General features: G+C 49.8%; 1 protein-coding gene across 1 annotated transcript in view; it reads left to right on the forward strand.

The window, feature by feature from the left end:
- The window catches only part of LOC119405010 (serine/arginine repetitive matrix protein 1-like), a 90,135-nt gene that overhangs the window by 48,080 nt on the left and 20,713 nt on the right, over positions 1-21,342 (forward strand). The window contains exons 8-9 of the mRNA XM_037671756.2: positions 9,383-9,437; positions 10,123-10,283. Of these exons, the coding sequence (XP_037527684.1) occupies positions 9,383-9,437; positions 10,123-10,283 (216 nt within the window). The remainder of the gene's footprint in view (positions 1-9,382; positions 9,438-10,122; positions 10,284-21,342) is intronic.

A 21,342-nucleotide genomic window follows, 5' to 3' on the forward strand; every position in this document is an offset into this window, starting at 1 on the left:
CTAAAATGACGTTGACGCAAATAATTAACAAAAACTCGTTAATTAACTTTCTAGTTATTGACTTGAGTGCAGTTGCTTATATTGTCACGTGGTCGTGACGTCGACGAAGGCAACAGTCAGCACGTCAGAGATGAAACTCTTTATTTGGCCGAACTTGTGGCCGGGAAACTGAAAGTCAAGCTACAGCAATACACTGATAGCGGTGGACAGAGCGTCGACCGTCGATCAACTGACAAGCGATGAAGCGCGTCGGCGTTTATACATGCGCCGTCGAATATTCCAGCGTTATCGCTGGTTGTCGCGCAAGTTCTAGAATAAGCTCGAGTGTTCGCGTCTTGCGCGCAATCTTAACAAAACGATCTACAATAATCGCGAAGCATCTCGAACAATGAGGCGCGGTTTGCGCTGAGCGTTGCTGACAGTCTTTGTGGGCGAAAACCGAATACAGCAAAAGTGATAATAAGAAACGCACGTGGCAATATTAGGAAGTTGTAGGGCATGATAATTTCTGGCGTACCCATTTTTTTAGAAATCGCAAAAGTTTCACGTAGTTTGAGATATTCATCACTGAATTTCAAGGGCGAAATCGAAACTGATCGAGCCCGGCGCGTACAAAGCGCGGCGGAACACCGGAACGACTCGTGACAGAGAAGTGACGAAATTTGAGTGATGGGGCGCCGAAGCAGAATTTGGTCAGAAAAATCAGAAAGCATTCTAAAATACGCGAGTAGACAGCTTAATGTTTGCCTGCGATGGGTGGTGCCTATCCGTTGTTTTCTTAACCTATAAAGAAGCGCGAAAAACTGTTCGCCTGTCTGCAAGAAGAAGCGCCGCAGTGGCTACCCCTGAGTTTTAAAGACGATATTAAAGACGATATTAAAGACGATAGTCTTTCTTGGGGAACTTAAACGCAGAAATTTTGGTCTGTCTTTCTGTCTGTCTGTCTTTCTGTTTGTCGGCACGTCCCTCGATTCAGCCACTCGGCCAAAGTTGAACCACTTGCCCAAGGGCCAGCCGCCTTGAACTGGTACGGCTGTTCATACTTGTGAACGTTGTCGATCAAAAAGTAAATATCATGCATATCTGAGGTGCAACATCACTAGGTAAGTATTAGGTGGCGTGTTCCTTTAATAGAAAATGCATACATACGTAATTTTAAGGACCCTAGTTTCTTAAGCTGCGCTGAAAATGCATAAGAATGGAAGCTTGAGCGAGTTGGTATGCGTTCATCTTTGTTGAAACAGCGCTCACTAGACGACGACGAAGTAAAAGAAGGCACAGGACAGGCGCTGCCTGTCCTTTGCCTTCTTTTACTTCGTCGCCGTCTAGTGAGCGCTGTTTCAACAAAGCTGAAAATGCGACTGCGCTGAAATTTGCCTTCCTCCGTGCCCTTCGCACGAGCTCATGGTTGTACTTGAGAAAAACTTGGCAGTGGGCTAGTTGGTTAAACATTATCGATGATTGGTTGTGTTTGGCTCATGGTTGGCTCATGATGATTGGCTCATGGTTGTGTTTCGGTTTCGGTTCTGTATTGCACTGTACTAATGCCATGGGTTGGTGTGTAAAAACTTTAGTTTTGAGAAGGCCAAGAAGGTGAAAAAAAATATTTAAAAAATGAAAAAGCAGCGTTGTGGGCGGCCTTCAGGCTGCCGGTTGTGGGCGCCGCTCTGGCGTTCCTGTTTTACCCAGACGACGTGTAAATGAAAGAGTGTGTGGAGAGTACTCGTTGAGTGCGGACGTTTCTCTGCTTCAGCGCTTCGCGCCAAACCGCGTTTTCGGGCTGGCTGGCGTCCCCGCCGGTCGCGTTGGTCACCGCCGGTCTTCGCCTGCTGCTGCGCCGGGACTACCAGCACGCAACACAGCACTCATGTTTCCCGACGTATTGCCAGATGGCGTCCATATCTCACACAGCGCCTCTTCTATCGTCTTTACACGACATTTGCAGCGAAGCACGCAGATACGCGGCCAATTTTTTTGCTTCCTATAAGCAAAGAAAAGATTGATATCGCGGTTTTCTTGTGCACACTTCGAAAGAAACGGATAAGCACCAAACACTACGCGCAAAAGTAAGGCGACGAGCGGACACAAGTGAAATGACTTGCAGCTTTTCACGAAGACATACGGCCGCGGCGCGCCTTCATTCAAATTTCGTCACTCCTATGTGACGGGTAGTTCCGGTCTGACGTAGCAGAATGGTAGAGCTTCGTGCGCGCCTTTCGCGATCAGTTTCGATTTCGCCCTTGAACTTTTGTGATTTAATAATATAATAATATCTGGGGTTTAACGTCCCAAAACCACGATATGATTATGAGAGACGCCGTAGTGGAGGGCTCCGTAAATTTCGACCACCTGGGGTTCTTTAACGTGCACCTAAATGTAAGTACACGAGCCTGAAACATTTTCGCCTCCATCAAAAATGTAGCCGCCGCGGCCGGGATTCGATCCCGCGACCTTCGGGTCAGCAGTCGAGCGCCATAACCACTACACCACCGTAGCGGGGCTTTTGTGATTTCTAAGAAATAGGTATGCCATAAATTGGCACGCACTACAACTTTCTAAAATAAACACCTGCCCTCAAGTCAATAATTAAAAAGTTAGTTAACGAGATCTTCTTAATTAGTCGCAACGATGTCATTTCAACTGCGGCAAAGTATTTCCGCCTCGAGGCGGAGTTCGTTTGCGAAAGCAACGGGTGCATTACTGTCATAGGTTATTTATAAAAAATCAGTATTGCCCCCCCCCCTAAAAAAAAAAAAACACCCTGTATATAGGAGCTGTTGGTTTAAAGCTTCCAACCCATTAGAAAGGGCGCAGCCACAATTCTTCATCGTCGTCAGCCACACCATCACCAAAATGCACATTTCCTTACATATATGCTTGCTTCTCCGCAGAATGACGAATAATGGCACATCGAGTACTTCCCTACTTTGCAAGATTATGGTGATTTATGGCGAAGTGGGTACCTTGCAACTCTCCTTGCAATCGTCGTCCCCAAGAGAGTTAAAACGGGATCCAGAAAGGCCTCTCCTCCAGCTTTTGGCCTGGGGTTATTTTGCTCGTCTGCGCATGGCTGATGATTTAAAGCACTCGTGTATTTACGAATGGCGACCGTATTCGATACGAAGGCCGAATCGAATTAGACGACGTTCGACTCGTTTATACAAAAGCTCGCACGCGTTCTTTGAGACACCAGTACAAATTAACATCGATGAAATCTCTGACATGTAAAACCCACTCAGTTTTCTCTGCATTGCACTGTGGAAATTAACAAATTTGTGGACGGTAGAGGCGATAGTATCGCGCTGTTAAACCGTAGTGCGCTTAGTATTGATATGTTTTTCAGCGCCATTTTGCTACAAGTATTGCGTTATTCGCGTAACGATATGATGGGGGGCGGGGGGGGGGGGGTAGATGATGCACAAATGTACCGCCTTCTATTCCTCAGCTCTTGAACAAGTTGGAGAATAACGCACAGCTTTTATCACATACAAGTAAAAAAGATGTATTCTTTGAGATTTTCCATCAATTTTCTGTATGGTGGTACGGTGTCCCGCGATGCCGACGTTCATATTTGACCGAAGTTGTCTCTTGAGGCCAGTACATTAACGGAAGTGACTCGTTGACGCAAGGAAGTATTAGAGAGGACTTAGTTTAACGCGCGTAACGGCCTTGCGCACGCAACGGGTGAGAGAGACCAAGACTGCGCATGCGCTGAACCTAAGAGAGATGCGTGCGTTTTGCGCGCGCAAGAGATGCGCACGCTACATCTCGGCGCTTACGTTGCGCCCGCTACGGTCGTTGCGTACCTTACGGGCGCTTCTCTCGCGAGATCTCGACCGGTCGAGAGCAAGCAAAATGGCTGCGTCCGACAGCAGCACAAGCGGCACGGCGGTCATGGCAGCGAATAAATCCCGCGTCCATTTCGGAATTGCCCTCGATTTGGAGCTCCTTGTCTACGTGAGTAGCTTGAATCCGTTCGGCGGACCCAGTACAGTGGACAGTGATCGCTGCAAAGATGTAGGAGATGTTCGATGTCGTCGAGACTGCATTCGCCCTTCAAAAGCCACCGCTCTTGGTTTGTGAGCATCAAATCGTCTATCTCTTCCCATGAAAGAGTTGCCAAAAGGCGTTGATTCGAAAGGATGCTGGAAGGCATTTTTCCTCCCTCGCTGCTGCTCGCCTCGTAGAAGTCGTACCAACCGTCACCGTTCACCACAGATCACCTCAACAAAATTTGTGCCATCGTAAAATCTTGCCTTGTCTCGTGCCTTGACTTGTGTCACCTATGATCGGCTATTGTAGTTTTATTGCGATAGCAATTATATGGACAGTCTCGGCTGGAAAATGTCCGTCCCCGTCATTCACCGTATATGTATAAGTATGTATATATATAGAAAGGCCACAAAGAAAAATAATTAAGAAATTCTTTCCGACGCGCGGAATCGAACGGGCGACCTCTCGCTTTGCAGCACGCCGCGTTAGACGTTAAGCCACGACAGCACCGTCTCTCAGCGTGCTAACGGCGAGCTATTTATATACACCATGTAATTCAGCATGCTTTCTTAGTGACCACATAGATGGCGCGACGTGCGCGCTTGTTGCGCGCTTTAAAGATCGTCGCCCCGCCCCTGCGAACGCCGTTGCTGTTCGCTCTACAGGGCGTCGTCGCTTTCGTGCGCCTATCTCGAGGAAAGAAGGGGCGGCCGGTGGGGTGCTTCGCTTCGCTCGCTGCAGCGGCCGCGTTTGCGAAAGGAGCGCGCTGTTCAAACAGAAATAAGTAACAACTGTGACAATTAGTTCGCGCTCGTCTTGTGTGTACCTGTTCGTTTGTTTCGTGCGTCCTGCTTTATGTTTGAGCAGTGCGCTTCAAGTGTCGAGCTGTGACGCATTAGTTCGCGCTCGTCCTGTGTGCGTTCTTTTCGTGCGTCCTTTGGGCTCGAGCGACGCGCTGGCAATTTCGAGCTGCTTTCCGTTCTCCGCGTTACATTACAATTTATTGCTATCGCAATCATTGCTTCGCCGTTGCGGCGAAACTGTGACTTTTATTTCTTAGCCACTAGATGGTGCAGAAAAACACGCCGAGACGAAGGTGCTGACGCCTAGACGCAGTCCACGTTTCGGTTGTTGCGTACGGTAAACTAAAAATGTAGGAGACAGCCTCAACTCTAACGTACGCAGCGCGCAGGCCGTTGCGTACGTACAGGTTTGCGCGCGCTAAACTAAAACTCTCTATTGATCGGAAGCGAATCGAAGAGACCGGAACTTGAAGCCGGAAATAAGCAGAAGACAGAACTTGAAGACCGGGACTGCGTGCCCTGAAGTAAGTCACTTTAAACCTGAAAGTGGCATCACGCAAGTTACCTGTTGCCTTGGCTTAGCAGGTACGGCGCTGCGTAGCTGAGTTCGAGGACGCGGGTTCGACTCCCGGCCACGGCTGCCGCATTTCGGTGGTGGGGTAACGCGAGAACACAGATGTGCTTAGATTTAGATACGCGCTAAGGAAATCCACGTGGTGAAAATTAATAAGGTGTACCCGCAGTACCACGTGAATCATTATCATATATCCTGGTCTTGGCACGTAAAACCACAGAATTTCATTTTTCTTCCCCGCCGCCGAAGCGGTAGTACCGCTTGCAGTTATTCATTTTTTCCTCCAGTTTTATAACGTTGAATTTGTGATTGCTCATTTACCTGGCTCTTTGCGGTCCTTTAACCTGCAACATTTTAGTCAACATTTTGTCATGCAACAGTTTCACATAATTAACTACACGCACTGCTGTTGGAATTCAGCGAATATAAATATCGTTTTGATTTATGAATACCTACTCTTTGTATTATCTCCCACTGTGAGTGTTTGCTATGGCAAACAACAACAACAAAGCTTGCGACAGCTCTACATCAACAACTTATTTGCACATTACCCATAGTATGTAGGCAACGCGACATCGAGGTTGTGACCGTTCTTTTATAAAACACGACGTTGCCAGCACGTGCCCGACTGTGTCAGTAAGCTCCCGCGCACGTGCCCTCTAAAAGTTTTTTTTTTTTTTGTTCACGGCTGAACAAAATTTCATTTGGTCGAGCAGTTTCGATGTACTAGTCTGCCCGTATTTTTTCTGCCCCCGGATCGCTCGCCCTCCTCTCCATACCTCCACATCATGCATACATAGCCGCGCGTTCACAGCTTACACCGGCTTATACAACAAAAGGTTTTAGCGGCCGGACCCTCCGCCCCATCGCGTCGCCGTTAGCGCGTCCGGCCCGTTTGTTCCACCTAACGAGCGTGGCGCGCGCCGCGTTAAGAGCTCAACGCGTTGCACGCGCGCACAGACCAGACACGCGGTGCGTGCGCGTTCCCACCGTTGGCCCGTGAAAGATTTACAAGAACGGTCGTTATTCGGTCTGGGCATCAAGGAAGGCGGAGTGAGCTGGGCTTTTGGTGGCATCGCCACCGAGTATGCGTGCGCGCGCGCGCGTTTGTGTGTGCGTGCGTGTGTGTGTGTGTGTGTGTGTGTGTGCGCGCGCGTGTGTGTGTGTGTGTGTGTGTGTGCTGTGCGTGTGTGTGCCCACTGTAAGGTGTCGCGTTCTGTTGTTCACGCTGCATTGCATTTTTCATCGGCGGAACGCGTTGCCCCCGAGGGGGCGTCGTGGTGGACGGCTATTAACGCCCCTCCAACAAGCTACATACTCCCCGTTGTCTTTTGCGGCGGCTAGAACTCGATTCCTTCCGAGAGTTAGCGCGACCGGCCATTTTTAAAGCGAAAGCCTTACAAGGCTTATCGTTAGAAAAAAAAAGATATGACTGTGGTTTAACTCTCCTAAGCCTAGTTATCACGAGCGAGAAGTATGTTTGGGATGGTTTTGCAATGACTACGCACACAGCGTTTCATTAAAGCTGGGCTTCTTCTTCTCCTTGTTGTTGTTCCTGTTGCGGAAGGATGGCGGCGGCTGCAGTAGCTTCGATCTTAGCGCTCTTGGTAAGCTTTTCTATGGCGTGCTAATATGGCCTCCTTTTGCTCCGGGGCTTCTGTAGGAACTTAGTTTTTTGCGTGAGATTTCGCAGGCATGCCGTCTAGCTATATTTACTGGAGGATTGGATTCAGCCTGTCGCTTGCGCTGAAGTGCACGCAGAGGCGGCCCAGTCGGCACGCTATCGGTGGCAAGACTGAGCAATGAGCGACCGAGCGCCGGCGAAGCAGCCGTTAAACCTTCGCTCGGTCACGTGGTACCGCAGTGGTGAGGCTCCTAGGGAGGGTAGCTGCGACGCCTCTCCGCAGCACATCACGGGACATGATGTCACGCCTCCCGCACGTGCGCTCCGGCAGCTCGAGCTCCAGTGGTTCAAGGTCATTACGGCGCGATGAATGACCTTGGGCACATGTAACGTAGTAGAGCTTTCGCTCTAAAATCCGCCATGTGGTGGCGTCGTGAACACGAGCGATACCGAAATTCTCGTGACTGTAAAAGGTACATTGATGCGAAATGAGCAGGAGTACAAATTAAAATTAACCCGAGGTGAGTGCGATAGCAACAATGGAATCTTATATGAAGTATAACCAGCACCTAGCGCCTTTAGCATCCGACCTGGCGTAACTATAAAAAAAGCCGGCGTAAAAACGCGGCCGCTGTTGCGAGTGACGCGACTTTTGCCCTGCCTATCGTTCAACGCAAACTGATCGGTGAGAACGCAGCACATACAAAGGTATGAATCGTCTGCTGATCCTTGTCGAGACGAGGCGCGCGCGACCGCGGCCGGCAGCTCAATGCAGGCTGTTGCTGCCGGGGCCACATAGCACGTTCTCCAAGGCTTTTCTCGCTACGGAAGACGACGGCCGGCGCGTTTCCTTTCAGCTTCAGCCGCGATCGGTCGGGGGCCCTCGCGCGCTTTCACTCGCACATAGAACACGAGGCGCGAGGGGATGTTATCGCCCTTGTACTTTATACAGAACCTCACGGCGACGCCGACGGGAAAATTACGCTTGGAGTGTCCATACAATTGCTGTCGCAATAAAGGTCACTTACTATGTGGAAGACTAATGCTGCGGTTAGTACGCAGCGCTTCCGAATGCCAGCCGAGATAAATGGAGAGAATGTTCGCTGTGCTGGCGAAGCTGGCCTCCTGAAAACGTGGCCAACGAGCAGTCTAAGTTTTTGAAACTTGTCCACTATTTAACCTAGGAGAAAAAAAAATTCCTTGGAACTCAAAATTTTCAGTGCAGCATGGTAAGGGTCTCTTACGTAAGGGCCCCCTTAAGAGCTAACTGGCGCATGTTTTATTATATTGTAACAATTTTTGAGTGGCATAGGAACATTTATTTATTTAATTACTTATTTAAAATACCGTCAGGACCAAATGCAGTAGTGATGGGAGCGGTTACATAGAAAACAGAATATAAATAACAATAAACTGAAGTAAGTGATAGCAACGACTGACGCAGATGGAGTGCGCTTGTCCGCGTCGTTTCTGTAATCCGTGTTCTCATTAGGGTGCTGAGATTAAGTCCAGAATGCTCGTTTAAAGCTGCCACTAAAAAAATCGAATATTTCGTGCCTTAAATACCCAATTGATTTAAAATAATCCGCGACAATCGTCGGTAAAAAAAACAAAGGAAAAAGAAGAAGCTGCCGTGTGTAATACTTGCAGTCTTTACCTTCGCACTGACAATTGCGCTAGCCATCTAAGGACTCGCTACGTGTCCCGCATACGCGTGCGTGCGTGCCCCCTCGGCTTAATTTGCATTTCGCAACGCGTCGCGGTGATTGCATTTCCCCGCAAATTGTGCGTCCACCCGTACGCATCCCGCAGCGCCACGTATCCCTATATGTGCATGCGGCGCTGATTGCTCGCCGGTTGCACGGGGCCCGCTCTGGGTGCAGTGAGAGAATGCCCCCGCCTGAAGTGGGTTTCTGGAAGCGCATCCCGCTTGTGAAGGGCGTTCGTGCGATATATCGGGCAGAGTGCTGAGCGCTAGGTGTGACGTATGTAGCGAGGAGCGCGGCACACAGGCGGACGGACGGACGGACGGACGGACGGACGGACGCGACAGGACAAGACAAGACAGGACAGGACAGGACAGGACAGGACAGACGTACTCTCCTCACAGTGAGAAAGGTCTTAGGGCTGCAGTCAGGCCCCTATAAGTCAAGAGCGTTGCCGCCGGCGCCCTTCGCAATTAGACAGTGAACACCTGTGCGTGACGTCACGTGACTTTCCTGCTCTCGGGAGACAAGTCACGTGACTTGCCTCCTAGGAGCGTAGTAAGTAAACAGGGCGCTGAGAAGCGGTATTTGGGTTCGTATAAAAAGAAAAGCATAGTGATGTCTAGAGTTGGGATAATGAAAACAGTAGTGGTACAAATATACTGACGTCATTTTCCCGCAGGTGTGCTGGCCGATGTGCGAAGGTATTGCCAGGATGCTGCTCGCCAGGCTCAAAGGTTTGCGGCTTCGATTTCTTTTTCATTTTCTGCTCCTATTCTTAATCATCATCATCATCATTTATTCACCCTTAAGGGCCCCCCATGGGGCATTACATAAGGGGGGGTAACAATAGGTAACCACCCTGAAAGCTCTTTGCGTTGGTGTCTTGTGGACCCGAATTTTAAAACTCAATCACGTCACCTATGCCATCTCCGCTACCTGCTGCCGCCATATAGCCCCGGGAGCTAAGAGCTTCTCAAGCTGCCTGTAGCAGCTAGCTTTTATCTTAGCCGCTGCCATTCTGTAACGACGCTTACAATGGAAACCAATAAAGAAAGAAAAAATCACACCATCTCCCGCTAAAGGGAACCATGAGGTGATGCGAAGCAGCGTTTCGGCATGTCGAGCCCCCGTTTCAGAGGGGAAAAGAAGAGGGGAAATGGGAGAGGGAAGTGGAGAGGGGGAGTGGAGAGGAAGTGTATAGAGAGGGTTTGCGCATGCGCAGTAAGGGTGGTCACGTCGCACACCACCGGTTTGAACTCCGCCATAAGATGCTTCGCATCTAAAAGAACGTTATTGTCTCGCGTGTTGGTTTACGGAGGACAGACCCATATTTTAAAACATCTACGGTGAGCTCAGGCAAACCCGGCGAAACCAAGGCCTGGGGTATCCAGTTACACGTCTCTCTATTCTCTACTATAGCGAGGAGTCACTGTCCGGAGATGTGGCGTCGCCGTCGTCTCAGCAGCAGGAGCCCACCATGTCGGAAGCGGAGTGCGTGCCGGACCCGGATTTTGTCGTCGATGCGCCGCCGGTGGAGGACGAAGTGCTCGTTATGGAGTTGTCGTCAGAGTCTCAAACCGGTGAGCGCCGAATTTTTCATCGAATGTTTTCGATTCGGGCGCGAAAAATGCACGCAGCCGGTTGTACATACATAGAGGCGCCTTCAAATTTCGTTTTGAGAATAATGAAGATACCAGCGTTGACATCCTCGCTCGCGTCATGCGCATCTGCCGAGATGACGATGACGTGACGAAGTGGACAACGCATTGACCATGTAGTGTCATTGGCCTAAAACGTAATGTATATATATATATATATATATATATATATATATATATATATATATATATATATATATATATATATATATATATATATATATATATATATATATATATATATATATAAGTGAGTGAGAAGAAGGGAAGGACTCACGTACGAAATGTAGTTTTATTAACGTTTCGGCTGGTGGGTGGTGGTTAATAAAACTACATTTCGTACGTGAGTCCTTCTTCTCACTCATCTATCGTACCGGACCCATCGATCCTCATACACAAAGTACTATATATATATATATATATATATATATATATTGTCGCGACGTCAAGAGAGAGGTCGTAACGCACAGATCAAGAGAAGAACAGCAGGTCGGAGTTTTTTTAATACCGCGCGCAGCGAGCTCTTCTTCTTTCTTCCTTTCTATCTTCTGCACGCAGCGTATGCCCATTTGTGTTGTCGTCGTCTTTCTTATTGCATGCACGTGGCATTTGCCTCCCTCCGAAAGAGGCATCGTCCCGATGCGCAACCTAGGCGCTCTACTTAGCAAAGCACACACATATGCAGTGGAACCCACACAATACACGAGAGTTAGCTGGATAGGTACGGTTTCATCCGCACGACGTGAACGACTTCGGGTGAATGTTTCCGGCGACTGGAGCTGCAATCACTGACGGGAACGACCTCGTAGTTGACGTCGTTCAAGCGTCGGGTGACTCTGTATGGCCCAAAGTATCGTCTTAGCAGTTTTTCACAAAGTCCGCGTCGACGTATTGGTATCCAGACCCATACTTTGTCTCCTGGTGTGTAGCTAACGAATTTGTGTCGTAGGTCATACCGTTTCGCATCTTGATGTTGTTGATGACAGATGCGTACGCGGGCAAGCTGTCTGGCTTCCTCGGCGCGCTGAGTAAATTCTTCGGCGTCTGTATGAATGTCGTCACACTCGTGCGGCAGCATAGCGTCCAACGTTGTCGTGACTTCGCGACCATGGATCAAACTGAACGGTGTCATGCCAGTAGTTTCTTGTCGAGAGGTATTATAAGCGAAGGTCACGTAAGGCAATATCTGATCCCAGTTTTTATGTTCAGTGTCGACGTACATGCAGAGCATGTCTGTGAGGGTCTTATTAAGGCGCTCCGTTAGTCCGTTTGTTTGGGGATGGTACGCAGTTGTTCTACGGTGAGCCGTACCGCTGAGCCTGAGAACCGACTCCAAAAGCTCTGCGGTGAAGGCAGTTCCTCCGTCTGTGATCACAACTGTTGGGGCGCCGTGCCGAAGGGCGACGTTTTCTATGAAGAATTGAGCCGCTTCTGCTGCTGTGCCCCGCTGCATAGCTTTAGTCTCCGCGTAGCGGGACAGGTAATCGGTGGCGACGATAATCCATCTGTTCCCCGCAGTAGAAGTTGGGAATGGGCCTATGAAATCCATTCCAATTTGGGCGAATGGCTTTGCTGGTGCTTCGACTGGATGCAAGAGACCGGCTGGCTTGCCAGGGGGCGCATTGCGTCTTTGGCAGTCGGCACAAGTCTGCACGTGATGTTTAACGGCAGCAGGTAGCTTTGGCCAATAGTACTTGCTTCGCAGTCGGCAGAATGTCCGGGTGTAGCCTAGGTGACCAGAAGTGGCTTCATCATGGCACGCGTTCAGAATTTCTTTTCTAAGTGATTCAGGCACGACGAGCAAGTACGCGCTGCCGGTGGGAGAAAAGTTTTTCTTGTACAGAACATTGTTCCGCAAGCAAAAAGACGGCAGTCCTCTGGCAAATACTCGCGGCGCGTCATTGCATCGTCCTTCTAAGAAATCGATGAGCGGTAATAGCTCTGGCTCGCCGCGCTGCTCTTGTGCAATGGTGGCCGTGTTGACGACTCCCAAGAATGCAGCGTCCATGCTTTCGTCATCAATAGCGGCAGGCTCGACAGGCGACCGCGAGAGACAATCGGCGTCAGTATGCTCCTTCCCGGATTTATAAATAATGGTCATGTCAAACTCTTGAAGCCTCAGACTCCAGCGCGCCAAACGGCCAGATGGGTTTTTCAGGTTAGTAAGCCAGCAAAGAGAATGGTGATCGCTGACGACCGTGAACGAGCGGCCGTACAAATATGGACGAAATTTAATTACCGCCCACACCACGGCGAGGCACTCCTTCTCGGTTGTCGAGTAGTTCTCCTCCGTGCGAGAGAGAGTTCTGCTGGCGTACGCTATTATTTTTCAGAGCCGTCTTGCCACTGCACGAGCACGGCACCCAGACCCACATTGCTGGCGTCGGTGTGGAGTGCTGTAGGGGCTTCCTGGTCGAAGTGCGCAAGAACTGGTGGTGTTTGCAAGCGTTGACGTAGTTCGTTAAATACCATTTGCTCCTTTTCGGCCCAAAGGAAGGGAACGTCCTCTCGTGTGAGTCGTGTCAATGGCGCTGCAATAGATGAAAAGTCCGCGATGAATCGGCGGTAATAGGCGCACAGCCCTAAGAAGCGCCTCACTGCTTTTTTGTCTTGTGGTGCAGGAAACTTTGCCACAGCGTCTGTTTTGTCCGGGTCAGGTCGAACACCCTCGTGACTGACGACGTGGCCTAGGAAGCTGAGTTCACTGAAGCCGAAGTGGCATTTTTCCGGCTTTAACGTCAGGCCAGCCGAGCGTATAGCTTGGAGAACAGCGCATAGCCGGCTTAGGTGTTCCTCGAACGTTGCCGAAAATACAATAACGTCGTCTAGATAGACCAAGCATGTTTGCCACTTCAGGCCTGACAGCACGGTGTCCATTAGACGCTGAAAAGTGGCTGGCGCTGAGCATAACCCGAATGGAAGCACCTTAAATTCGTAAAGACCATCGGGTGTCACAAAGGCAGTTTTTTCACGATCTCTCTCGTCGACCTCTATCTGCCAATAGCCGCTTCACAGGTCCATGGATGAAAAGTAGCGCGCATGCCGCAGCCGATCAAGCGAATCGTCTATGCGTGGCAGCGGATAGACGTCTTTCTTCGTGACTTGGTTTAACTTGCGGTAATCTATGCAGAAGCGCAAGGTGCCGTCTTTCTTTTTTACCAAAACCACAGGGGATGCCCAAGGACTTTTCGAAGGCTATATGACGTCATCCTCGAGCATCTTCTGTACTTGTTTTTGAATCTCCTCGCGTTCTTTCGGAGCCACACGGTAGGGATTTTGTCGGATTGGTCGCGTGTCATCTTCAGTAATTATTCGATGCTTGGTCAATGGTGTTTGCTTGACCTTTGACGTAGACGAAAAGCAATCGTGGAACTGGTGTACCAATTCCAATAGGCGTTTCCTATCTGATGGCGACAGCGTAGAGGAGACGTCGACAGATAAAGGAGTCGAGGCAGGGTCAGTCGCGTCATCCGGTTGCAAGGCGAAACAATGCCTTGCTTGGTCTATGTCGTCGTAGTAAGCAATTGCGGTGCCCTTCGGGATGTGACGGCGCTCGTTGCTGAAGTTCGTGAGGAGCACTTCTGCCTGCCCATCAGTCAGTGCCAAGACGCCTCTCGCGATGGAAATGCCTTGCGTAAGCAGCAGCGTAACTATTTGCTCTGCTATCACATCCTTATGGCATTGCCTTTCACATGACACCGACACAAGGCAGCAGGATCTCGGCGGGAGCGTTACATCGTCGGCTACTCGCAAACGCCCGTGTGTTTCGTCAATGGTGGAGTCGACATATGGATGTGCTGAAAACGTCACCATACGTTCTGGGATGTTGATGACGGCGCCGTGATCTTGTAGAAAATCCATGCCCAAAATGAGCTCTCTACAACACTCTTGCAAAATGACAAAAGAGGCGACGAAGCTAGAATTACCGATGAGGAGCCGAGCGGTGCATTTACCTGTGGGAGTCATTAGGTGACCCTCAGCACTTCTTATGTGCGGCCCTGTCCTCGGTGTCTTGACCTTACGAAGGCGGTTGGCGAGCTCTTGCCGCATAATCGAGAAGTCAGCGCCTGTGTCAACCAGTGCTGTCACATGATGTCCGTCTATGAGCATACTGAGATCGGCCCGTACGACTTCGTCGGCATTAGTATTCGTCGTTGTCGTCGTCGTCATATCGTCTTCTTTCGGCGGTAGGGGGGACTTTTCGGCGTCTCGACGATTGGCAACCTTGCCCCCGGAGGTCGCAGCAGTTAGTTTCCCCGGTGTGGGCTAGGGGAACGGCCTCTGGCGACGTCTGCGTAGCTCTGGCGGTTCGGGGAAGTCTGACGCACAGGTGACGGAGATTGCCAGCGACGACGTGGTGAAGTTACTTGGCTGGTCGGCAGGCGATCACCGTCGTTGGCCCGATGGTCTTCAATGCCAAAAGATGCAGGGTGAGAAAAGTTGCCAAACCCAGAATCTCGATGGTGGCAGTAGCGGAGAATGTGGCCTGGTTCCCCGCAGTGGAAGCAAAGGGGTCGACGGTCGGCCGTTCGCCACAAGTCGGTTCTGCGAACTGGTGGTCGTCTCACAGAATCCCGTTGCCACCAAGGCACGGCAGCGGACCGTGTCTGGAAGGGCGCTGCCTCAGGTGTGGGCGAAGGCCGGCGAATCACATCAGCATAACTCGGACGTGGCTCCGGACATGTTGCGGGTGATGTGAACGCTTGCCTCAACTCCTGGCGCACGATTTCGGCAACAGAAGCGACTGGTGGCTCGGTGGAAGGAACGCCAAGGGCCCGAAGTTCCTCACGCAGTATCTCCCTGATCATCTGTCGTAGGGAACTTTCGCAAACGGCAGCGTTCTGAGCCGCAGCGCTTACTGGCGTGTGGCTGGGCAGGCGGTCGTAGTGGCGGCATCGTTGTTGCAGTGCCCGCTCGATGACAGTAGCCTCTTTTATGAATTCGTCTACTGTTGTTGGTGGATTTCGTACGAGGCCCGCGAAAAGTGGCTCCTTTACTCCCCGCATCAGATGACGCACCTTCTTCGACTCAGGCATGTCAGGGTCAGCCCGGCGGAACAGGCGGGCCATATCCTCTGCGAACATCGCTACGGTTTCGTTAGGTTTTTGCACGCGGGCTTCAATCAGTTGCTGTGCGGGATCCCGCCGGTCCGAGCTCAGGAATGTTTCGAGCAGCTTCTGGCGGAAATTGTCCCAAGTTTGGAAAGTGGCCTCCCTGTTTTCGTACCATGTACGAGCGCTATTCTCCAGCGCGAAATAGGCACGGCCAAGCTTTTGTTGTTCGCTCCAGCGATTGAGCACAGCTACCCGTTCGAACTGTTCGAGCCAGTCCTCGACATCCTCATACGCTTCCCCGCGGAAAACTTCGGGAACGCGAGGATGCTCAAGTGTCACCTGGGATGGAAAGAGATCCGGCGACGTTGTAGGCGCTGCCATGCTGGTAAGAGGAGGGACAGCCGAGAACTCCGGACTTAGGCCTAGTAGGCGCCGGCTGAATCGGTGCACTGGAGTCGTGACGAGAGGTTGAGTCTCCGGACTGGGCGTACGGGTCCGAATCAGGCTTTCCTGCATCAGATTGCAGGACCCAGCACCTCCACCAGTGTCGCGACGTCAAGAGAGAGGTCGTAACACACAGATCAAGAGAAGAACAGCAGGTCTTGTCTTGTCTTGTCGCCTAGATCTTGGCTCATACCCACAAGGGGGATCGGAGTTTTTTAATACCGCGCGCAGCGAGCTCTTCTTTCTTCCTTTCTATCTTCTGCACGCAGCGTATGCCCATTTGTGTTGTCGTCGTCTTTCTTATTGCATGTACGTGGCAATATATATATATATATATATATATATATATATATATATAATATGGCACGTGAGACTAGTGCGTAGTAGAGTTACTGTATATGCTACCTTTAGGTGTTGCGCGTAGGTCTGGCTAGCAACCACAGCTGTGCGGTGAAGTCGCACACGTTTGTGCAGGTGACATGCCTACCGTGTCGCCAATTAGCATGTATGGCGTGTCGAAGACCGGCGATAAACATTGTCTGTCGATGTCTAGTGTTAATTTAGTTCGCTGCAGCGGCGGCGTCGAAAAATACAAAAATTCACCCGAGCGTCAGCTTCTCCGCAATGCATGGTTGCTAGCGGCGTTTATAAGACAGATGCGCTACTCTGCTACCTAAAGGTAGCATATACAGTAACTCTAGCGCGTAGGTCTTGCACCTGCCATCTAACGGCGTTCAACAAATAACAGCATTTACTTGCATATACATTTTACACAGTTCGCTGATTCTCTCATGCTTGCATTACGTGAATAGAAACATGCCGACGTGTCAGCTTGCTACGTTGATTCGCACTGGGACATGAGTACAACGTTAGACGCGTACACTTCTTCGACACAATCGCCGCAAGGTCACGCCAAATCCCACCGCGTGGTGGCGACAGCATCACCGAAAGTTATCGCTGCAGTTTTCCTCTTAAGAAAAAGGTCGACAACGAGGCTCTCGAATCACAGCGAGGGAGACGTTCGCACGCGAGCACGCAGCTATGGGGCCTAACATTTCGCGCGCGCTTCCCATCCATCCACCGTAAGACGAAAAAAAAATCTATCAAATAAAGAAACTAGAAGCCGCGCATAAATTATGCGGAGGAATTAAAAACGCTTCCGCGTTGTACGCCTTTAAGCAGCACGAGACACCGCAAACTACAAAAAAGCTCTCTCTTGAGGGAGACCGCAAACCACAAAGTGGGTAACCGCCGAGATCTCTAAACATCCGCCGAAAGAATGCTAAAAAGTTACCTAAAAGGGAAAAAAAAAGGTATTACATATATACGCACTGTCGAAAGCCTAAATGCCCCTGTCCTACGCGCGCACTCCAGAAGAAGCCGTGGCTCCTTGCGGCCTCCGTAAGTTATAAGAGCTGTAGATGTATGAGGGAGGCGGTATACTCTGGGGGAAGAGGGGGCGCTTTTAATTAGGCAGGGAGGTGGCGGCGTCGGCGGACCGACCAACCTACCGGCTACGTTTCACGGTTGCGCGGGTTCTTCCTGGAGAGTCGCGGTGTAATGTGGGCGTACGCGTACAGATGTCCCTCTAACGGCGCGTAAGACAACGCGTGACACTACCGCGCATGCGCCTGCCGCGGCGGCGGCATGCGTGTAGGGGTGACGTCGGAGGACGTTGGGGAAGAGAGGAACCGCGGCGAGAGTAAAAGAAAAAAAAACAATAAAATTAGAGCCAATGGCTGGATCCTGCTGGTGCAGAAGTACGCTCCGCACAGCCAAGCTGTCGTTTCTTTTCCTTACTTTTGGGTTTGTCCCTCCCTGCTTCAACGAAAGTTCCTGGTGAAAACGCATACGCCTGCTGTTTGTTTTCTTTCTTTCTTTCTTTCTTTCTTTCTTTCTTTCTTTCTTTCTTTCTTTCTTTCTTTCTTTCTTTCTTTCTTTCTTTCTTTCTTTCTTTCTTTCTTTCTTTCTTTCTTTCTTTCTTTCTTTCTTTCTTCGTTCTTTCTTGTGGCCTGTGTAGCAGAACATGGGAAGCTGAAAGAAAGAGTGAGAGAGGAAGCGTTTTCTTGTTTAATTCCGGGGATGTCGGAAGTTGAGGGAATACGGAAGGGAAAAAATAGAAAGTAAGGCAAAGGAAAATGAGGAAAAGGAAATAAAGAAAAGGGTCTAAATGGAACCAACAGGGAAGCCCGCAAAGAGGAATGCGGAAACTCGAAACAGAAAAAAAAAACGTGAGCTGAGGTAACGTGGTTGGTGGTAGGGAGGGAAGGGAGGGCGGATAAAAAGCTACGAGATGGAGACGTGCGCGTAGATACAGCGCTTAGAGAGATATGACGTCATATCATAACTAAGATGGACGTTCGGCCCAAAAGAATTAAGCGAATACGTGGATTACGAAGAAAAAATAGAACAACAATGCGTGCGACCGAGAGAAGAGGATCTGGAAAGAATGTCAACGGAAAAACGGGGAAAAAATGGGAAATAAGCTAGAGAAGACAATTAAGGTAAATCGGGAACAAAGTGGGGTTCCTAAGTAATAAGGAGGGGCTGGGAGGAAGCGAGGGGAGACGCGAGAAGTTTGGGAATAGTTTTAAGGAAGAGAAAGAAGGAGAGATTGAAAGAAAAAGGGAGAGATAAGAAAAACGGATAAACTAATCAACGCTTCCAGAGATGGAGATAGCGCGCGCATAACATAACCAGTCGCCCACGAAGAAAGAAAAAATAGAACAACAATGCGTGCGACCGAGAGAAGAGGATCTGGAAAGAATGTCAACGGAAAAACGGGGAAAAAATGGGAAATAAGCTAGAGAAGACAATTAAGGTAAATCGGGAACAAAGTGGGGTTCCTAAGTAATAAGGAGGGGCTGGGAGGAAGCGAGGGGAGACGCGAGAAGTTTGGGAATAGTTTTAAGGAAGAGAAAGAAGGAGAGATTGAAAGAAAAAGGGAGAGATAAGAAAAACGGATAAACTAATCAACGCTTCCAGAGATGGAGATAGCGCGCGCATAACATAACCAGTCGCCCACCTTTTCTTCTTCCAACCGCGGAGACCGTTGCAGCAGCAACAAGCGGTCGCTGCTGGTTTTCTGCCCCCGGCTTCCAGCTTGTTTTTGTTATTTTTTTCCCTTGTCTGAGGGATAAATTAGATCCGTTCCCGTTTCGACAGCCATGCCAGCAGGAAAGGACGGTGTACAGACAATCACTTTTTCACTCTCTCTCTCTCTCTCTCTTTTTTTGAAGATGACGTCACGTTTTTGTTTTTTCACTTTTGCGTGCGCATGCGCGGGGCTGTTTGTTACTACTCAGACAGGGGCTACAACGTACAGAACCAAACTTCCACTCTTTCTCGACTGGAATAAGGTTGGAGAGAGTCGGGAGAGAGAGAAAGAGCGAGTGGGTGAGGGGGGGGGGAAGGGGGGGGGGATTAATCACCTTAAGCGAACACGGAGAAGTACGGCTGCACGAAGAAAAAAACCAACGAACGGGCCTCGACGAATGGAAACGGTAACGAAATTATTGTTTCTTTACTTTATAATTGAGTCGCGCAGACAAGAGGCCCGGCCGCAAATTAAGACGGGCAAGGAGTGCGGCCGTCCTGTTCTTTCCTCTTCACGCTTTTCTTCGTTTGATTTCGTCCTATTCGACTCGTTATTGTCCCTGATTACTTTTCTCTTTCGATTCCGTCACACCTTCGGTGAGATCACGTCTCCGGCGAGCTTTGTTCTCAAATTAGGTTCAACTCCCAGCCCAATCTCCCCTCTGTTTCTTCTTACACCCTCACAGGAACGCGCAGGCACAAACCCGCGGACGTACGTACGTACAAACGCACGACACTCAAAGGACGTGCGGTAAAGGTACTTACGCGTCGCCTTCTCTTATAGCCTCTCGCGTCGACGCCAAATTCACTTGTCACTGTGAGTTGGCGGTGGTCCTCGCTTTGGCGCCCTTCACAAAACACCGTCTCGTTACTTCAATGTTGCTGTAGGTAGTGTACGGTGTACTTCTTGTACGAGTTGCGACGGGAGACACTGGAGGGTCTTTCTTTCTTTCTTTTTTTTTCGAAGTGCGTAGCACTTTAGGGGCCCGGTTTGTCGTCGATCCATATAGATCTTGTGTGGCGTGATCACGTTCAGCATCAAGTGGTCTATACAGACTTAAAACAAGCCTAATAATGCTCAAAACCGGGTTAAAATAAACGAAGAAGGTCTGAAATAATGTAATTAACAGTAATAACCGAGAAGTAACCGCGACAATTTACTTAAAATCGCTAAAAAAAAACGCTTCGTAAACGTGCGGCTGACACCCGCGCTGCGCAAGAGAAGGCGCCACCGTCTCATCAAGCGCTGGATTGCTCCTCCCACCGGCTCTTCTCCGGCGCCGGCGTTACGAACTTCTGCGAGAGATCATTGATAGACAGACTAACAACATCGCAACGGAAATCGCTGGATGCCCGTGCTGCGTACTTCCTGAGGTTTCACAGCAATGGAGTTGCATTTAGCGCAGGATTTAGAACTACACTAATCGGTGCAGAGGGACACCATTTTTCTGTTCGCTTGTTTTTCACTTTTTTTTTACGTGGTATGTGTACCTGTCGCGTTTAAACAGGACCTTGCGCTGGAAGACTTGTGTTCTTGAACAAGTGTTCTTAGGTGAGCTAGTTGGTACGTGAACATTGTTTCAGAACAGCGCTGAAGACGGGACGACGAGCACACAGGACACAGCGTTGTGTCGAGTGTGCTCTTCGTCGCGTTTTCAGCGCTGTTCTGCCACAACGTGCGTTCTTGAACCTCGGTGAACGTCTTCAGGGCTGAAAGGGCTGAATGCGGGTAACGGAAATTTCCTTCGGCAGAACGCACGCGCTCTTATGGTGGTTTAGCAGTGCCGGTGAATATAGGGTACCGTTTTACGCTAAGGCATTACTATTCCATGTTAAGTGTACCACGACCCGTAAGCGTTTGAGCTGCGCGGAAGGCTCGATGCGCGTGGTAACGTTGTGAGATGATATTAGAGTAACTAATACAGGTCTTGCATACTAAAATAGCTACGTACCAACCACGACGGTGCGGCATTTACCGTACGGTAAATCAGCAGGGCTAAAACACCGACTTATCCCACCGTGTATCTGCTCCCTTCCCCTTCGCTTTTATACTACCGTATTTACTCTAATCTAGGCCGGCCCCGATATTAAGCCGACCCCCGAAATACGCAAGGCCAGGAAAAAAAAAACCCTTAATCAATGTACTCGAAATTATTTAGCGAATTAAATTATTTAGCGAGAACACATGAATCTTGGTGCGTGTATCATGTTTCCTGGAGCTATAGGAAACGCTTACAGCAAAGAACGCGCAAGCCTCAAATTTGGTGGCACCACCCCTTTAAGGTGAAGCAGACACACGGTGGGATAAGAGCGTGTGTGTCCTGCTGGTCTAAGGGCTCGGATTGAGTTGAGCGGTTGAGGTGATTTAACTTATGTGGAATGAGCAT

This window comes from Rhipicephalus sanguineus, chromosome 9 (assembly GCF_013339695.2).
Source record: "Rhipicephalus sanguineus isolate Rsan-2018 chromosome 9, BIME_Rsan_1.4, whole genome shotgun sequence".
Taxonomy (NCBI): domain Eukaryota; kingdom Metazoa; phylum Arthropoda; class Arachnida; order Ixodida; family Ixodidae; genus Rhipicephalus; species Rhipicephalus sanguineus.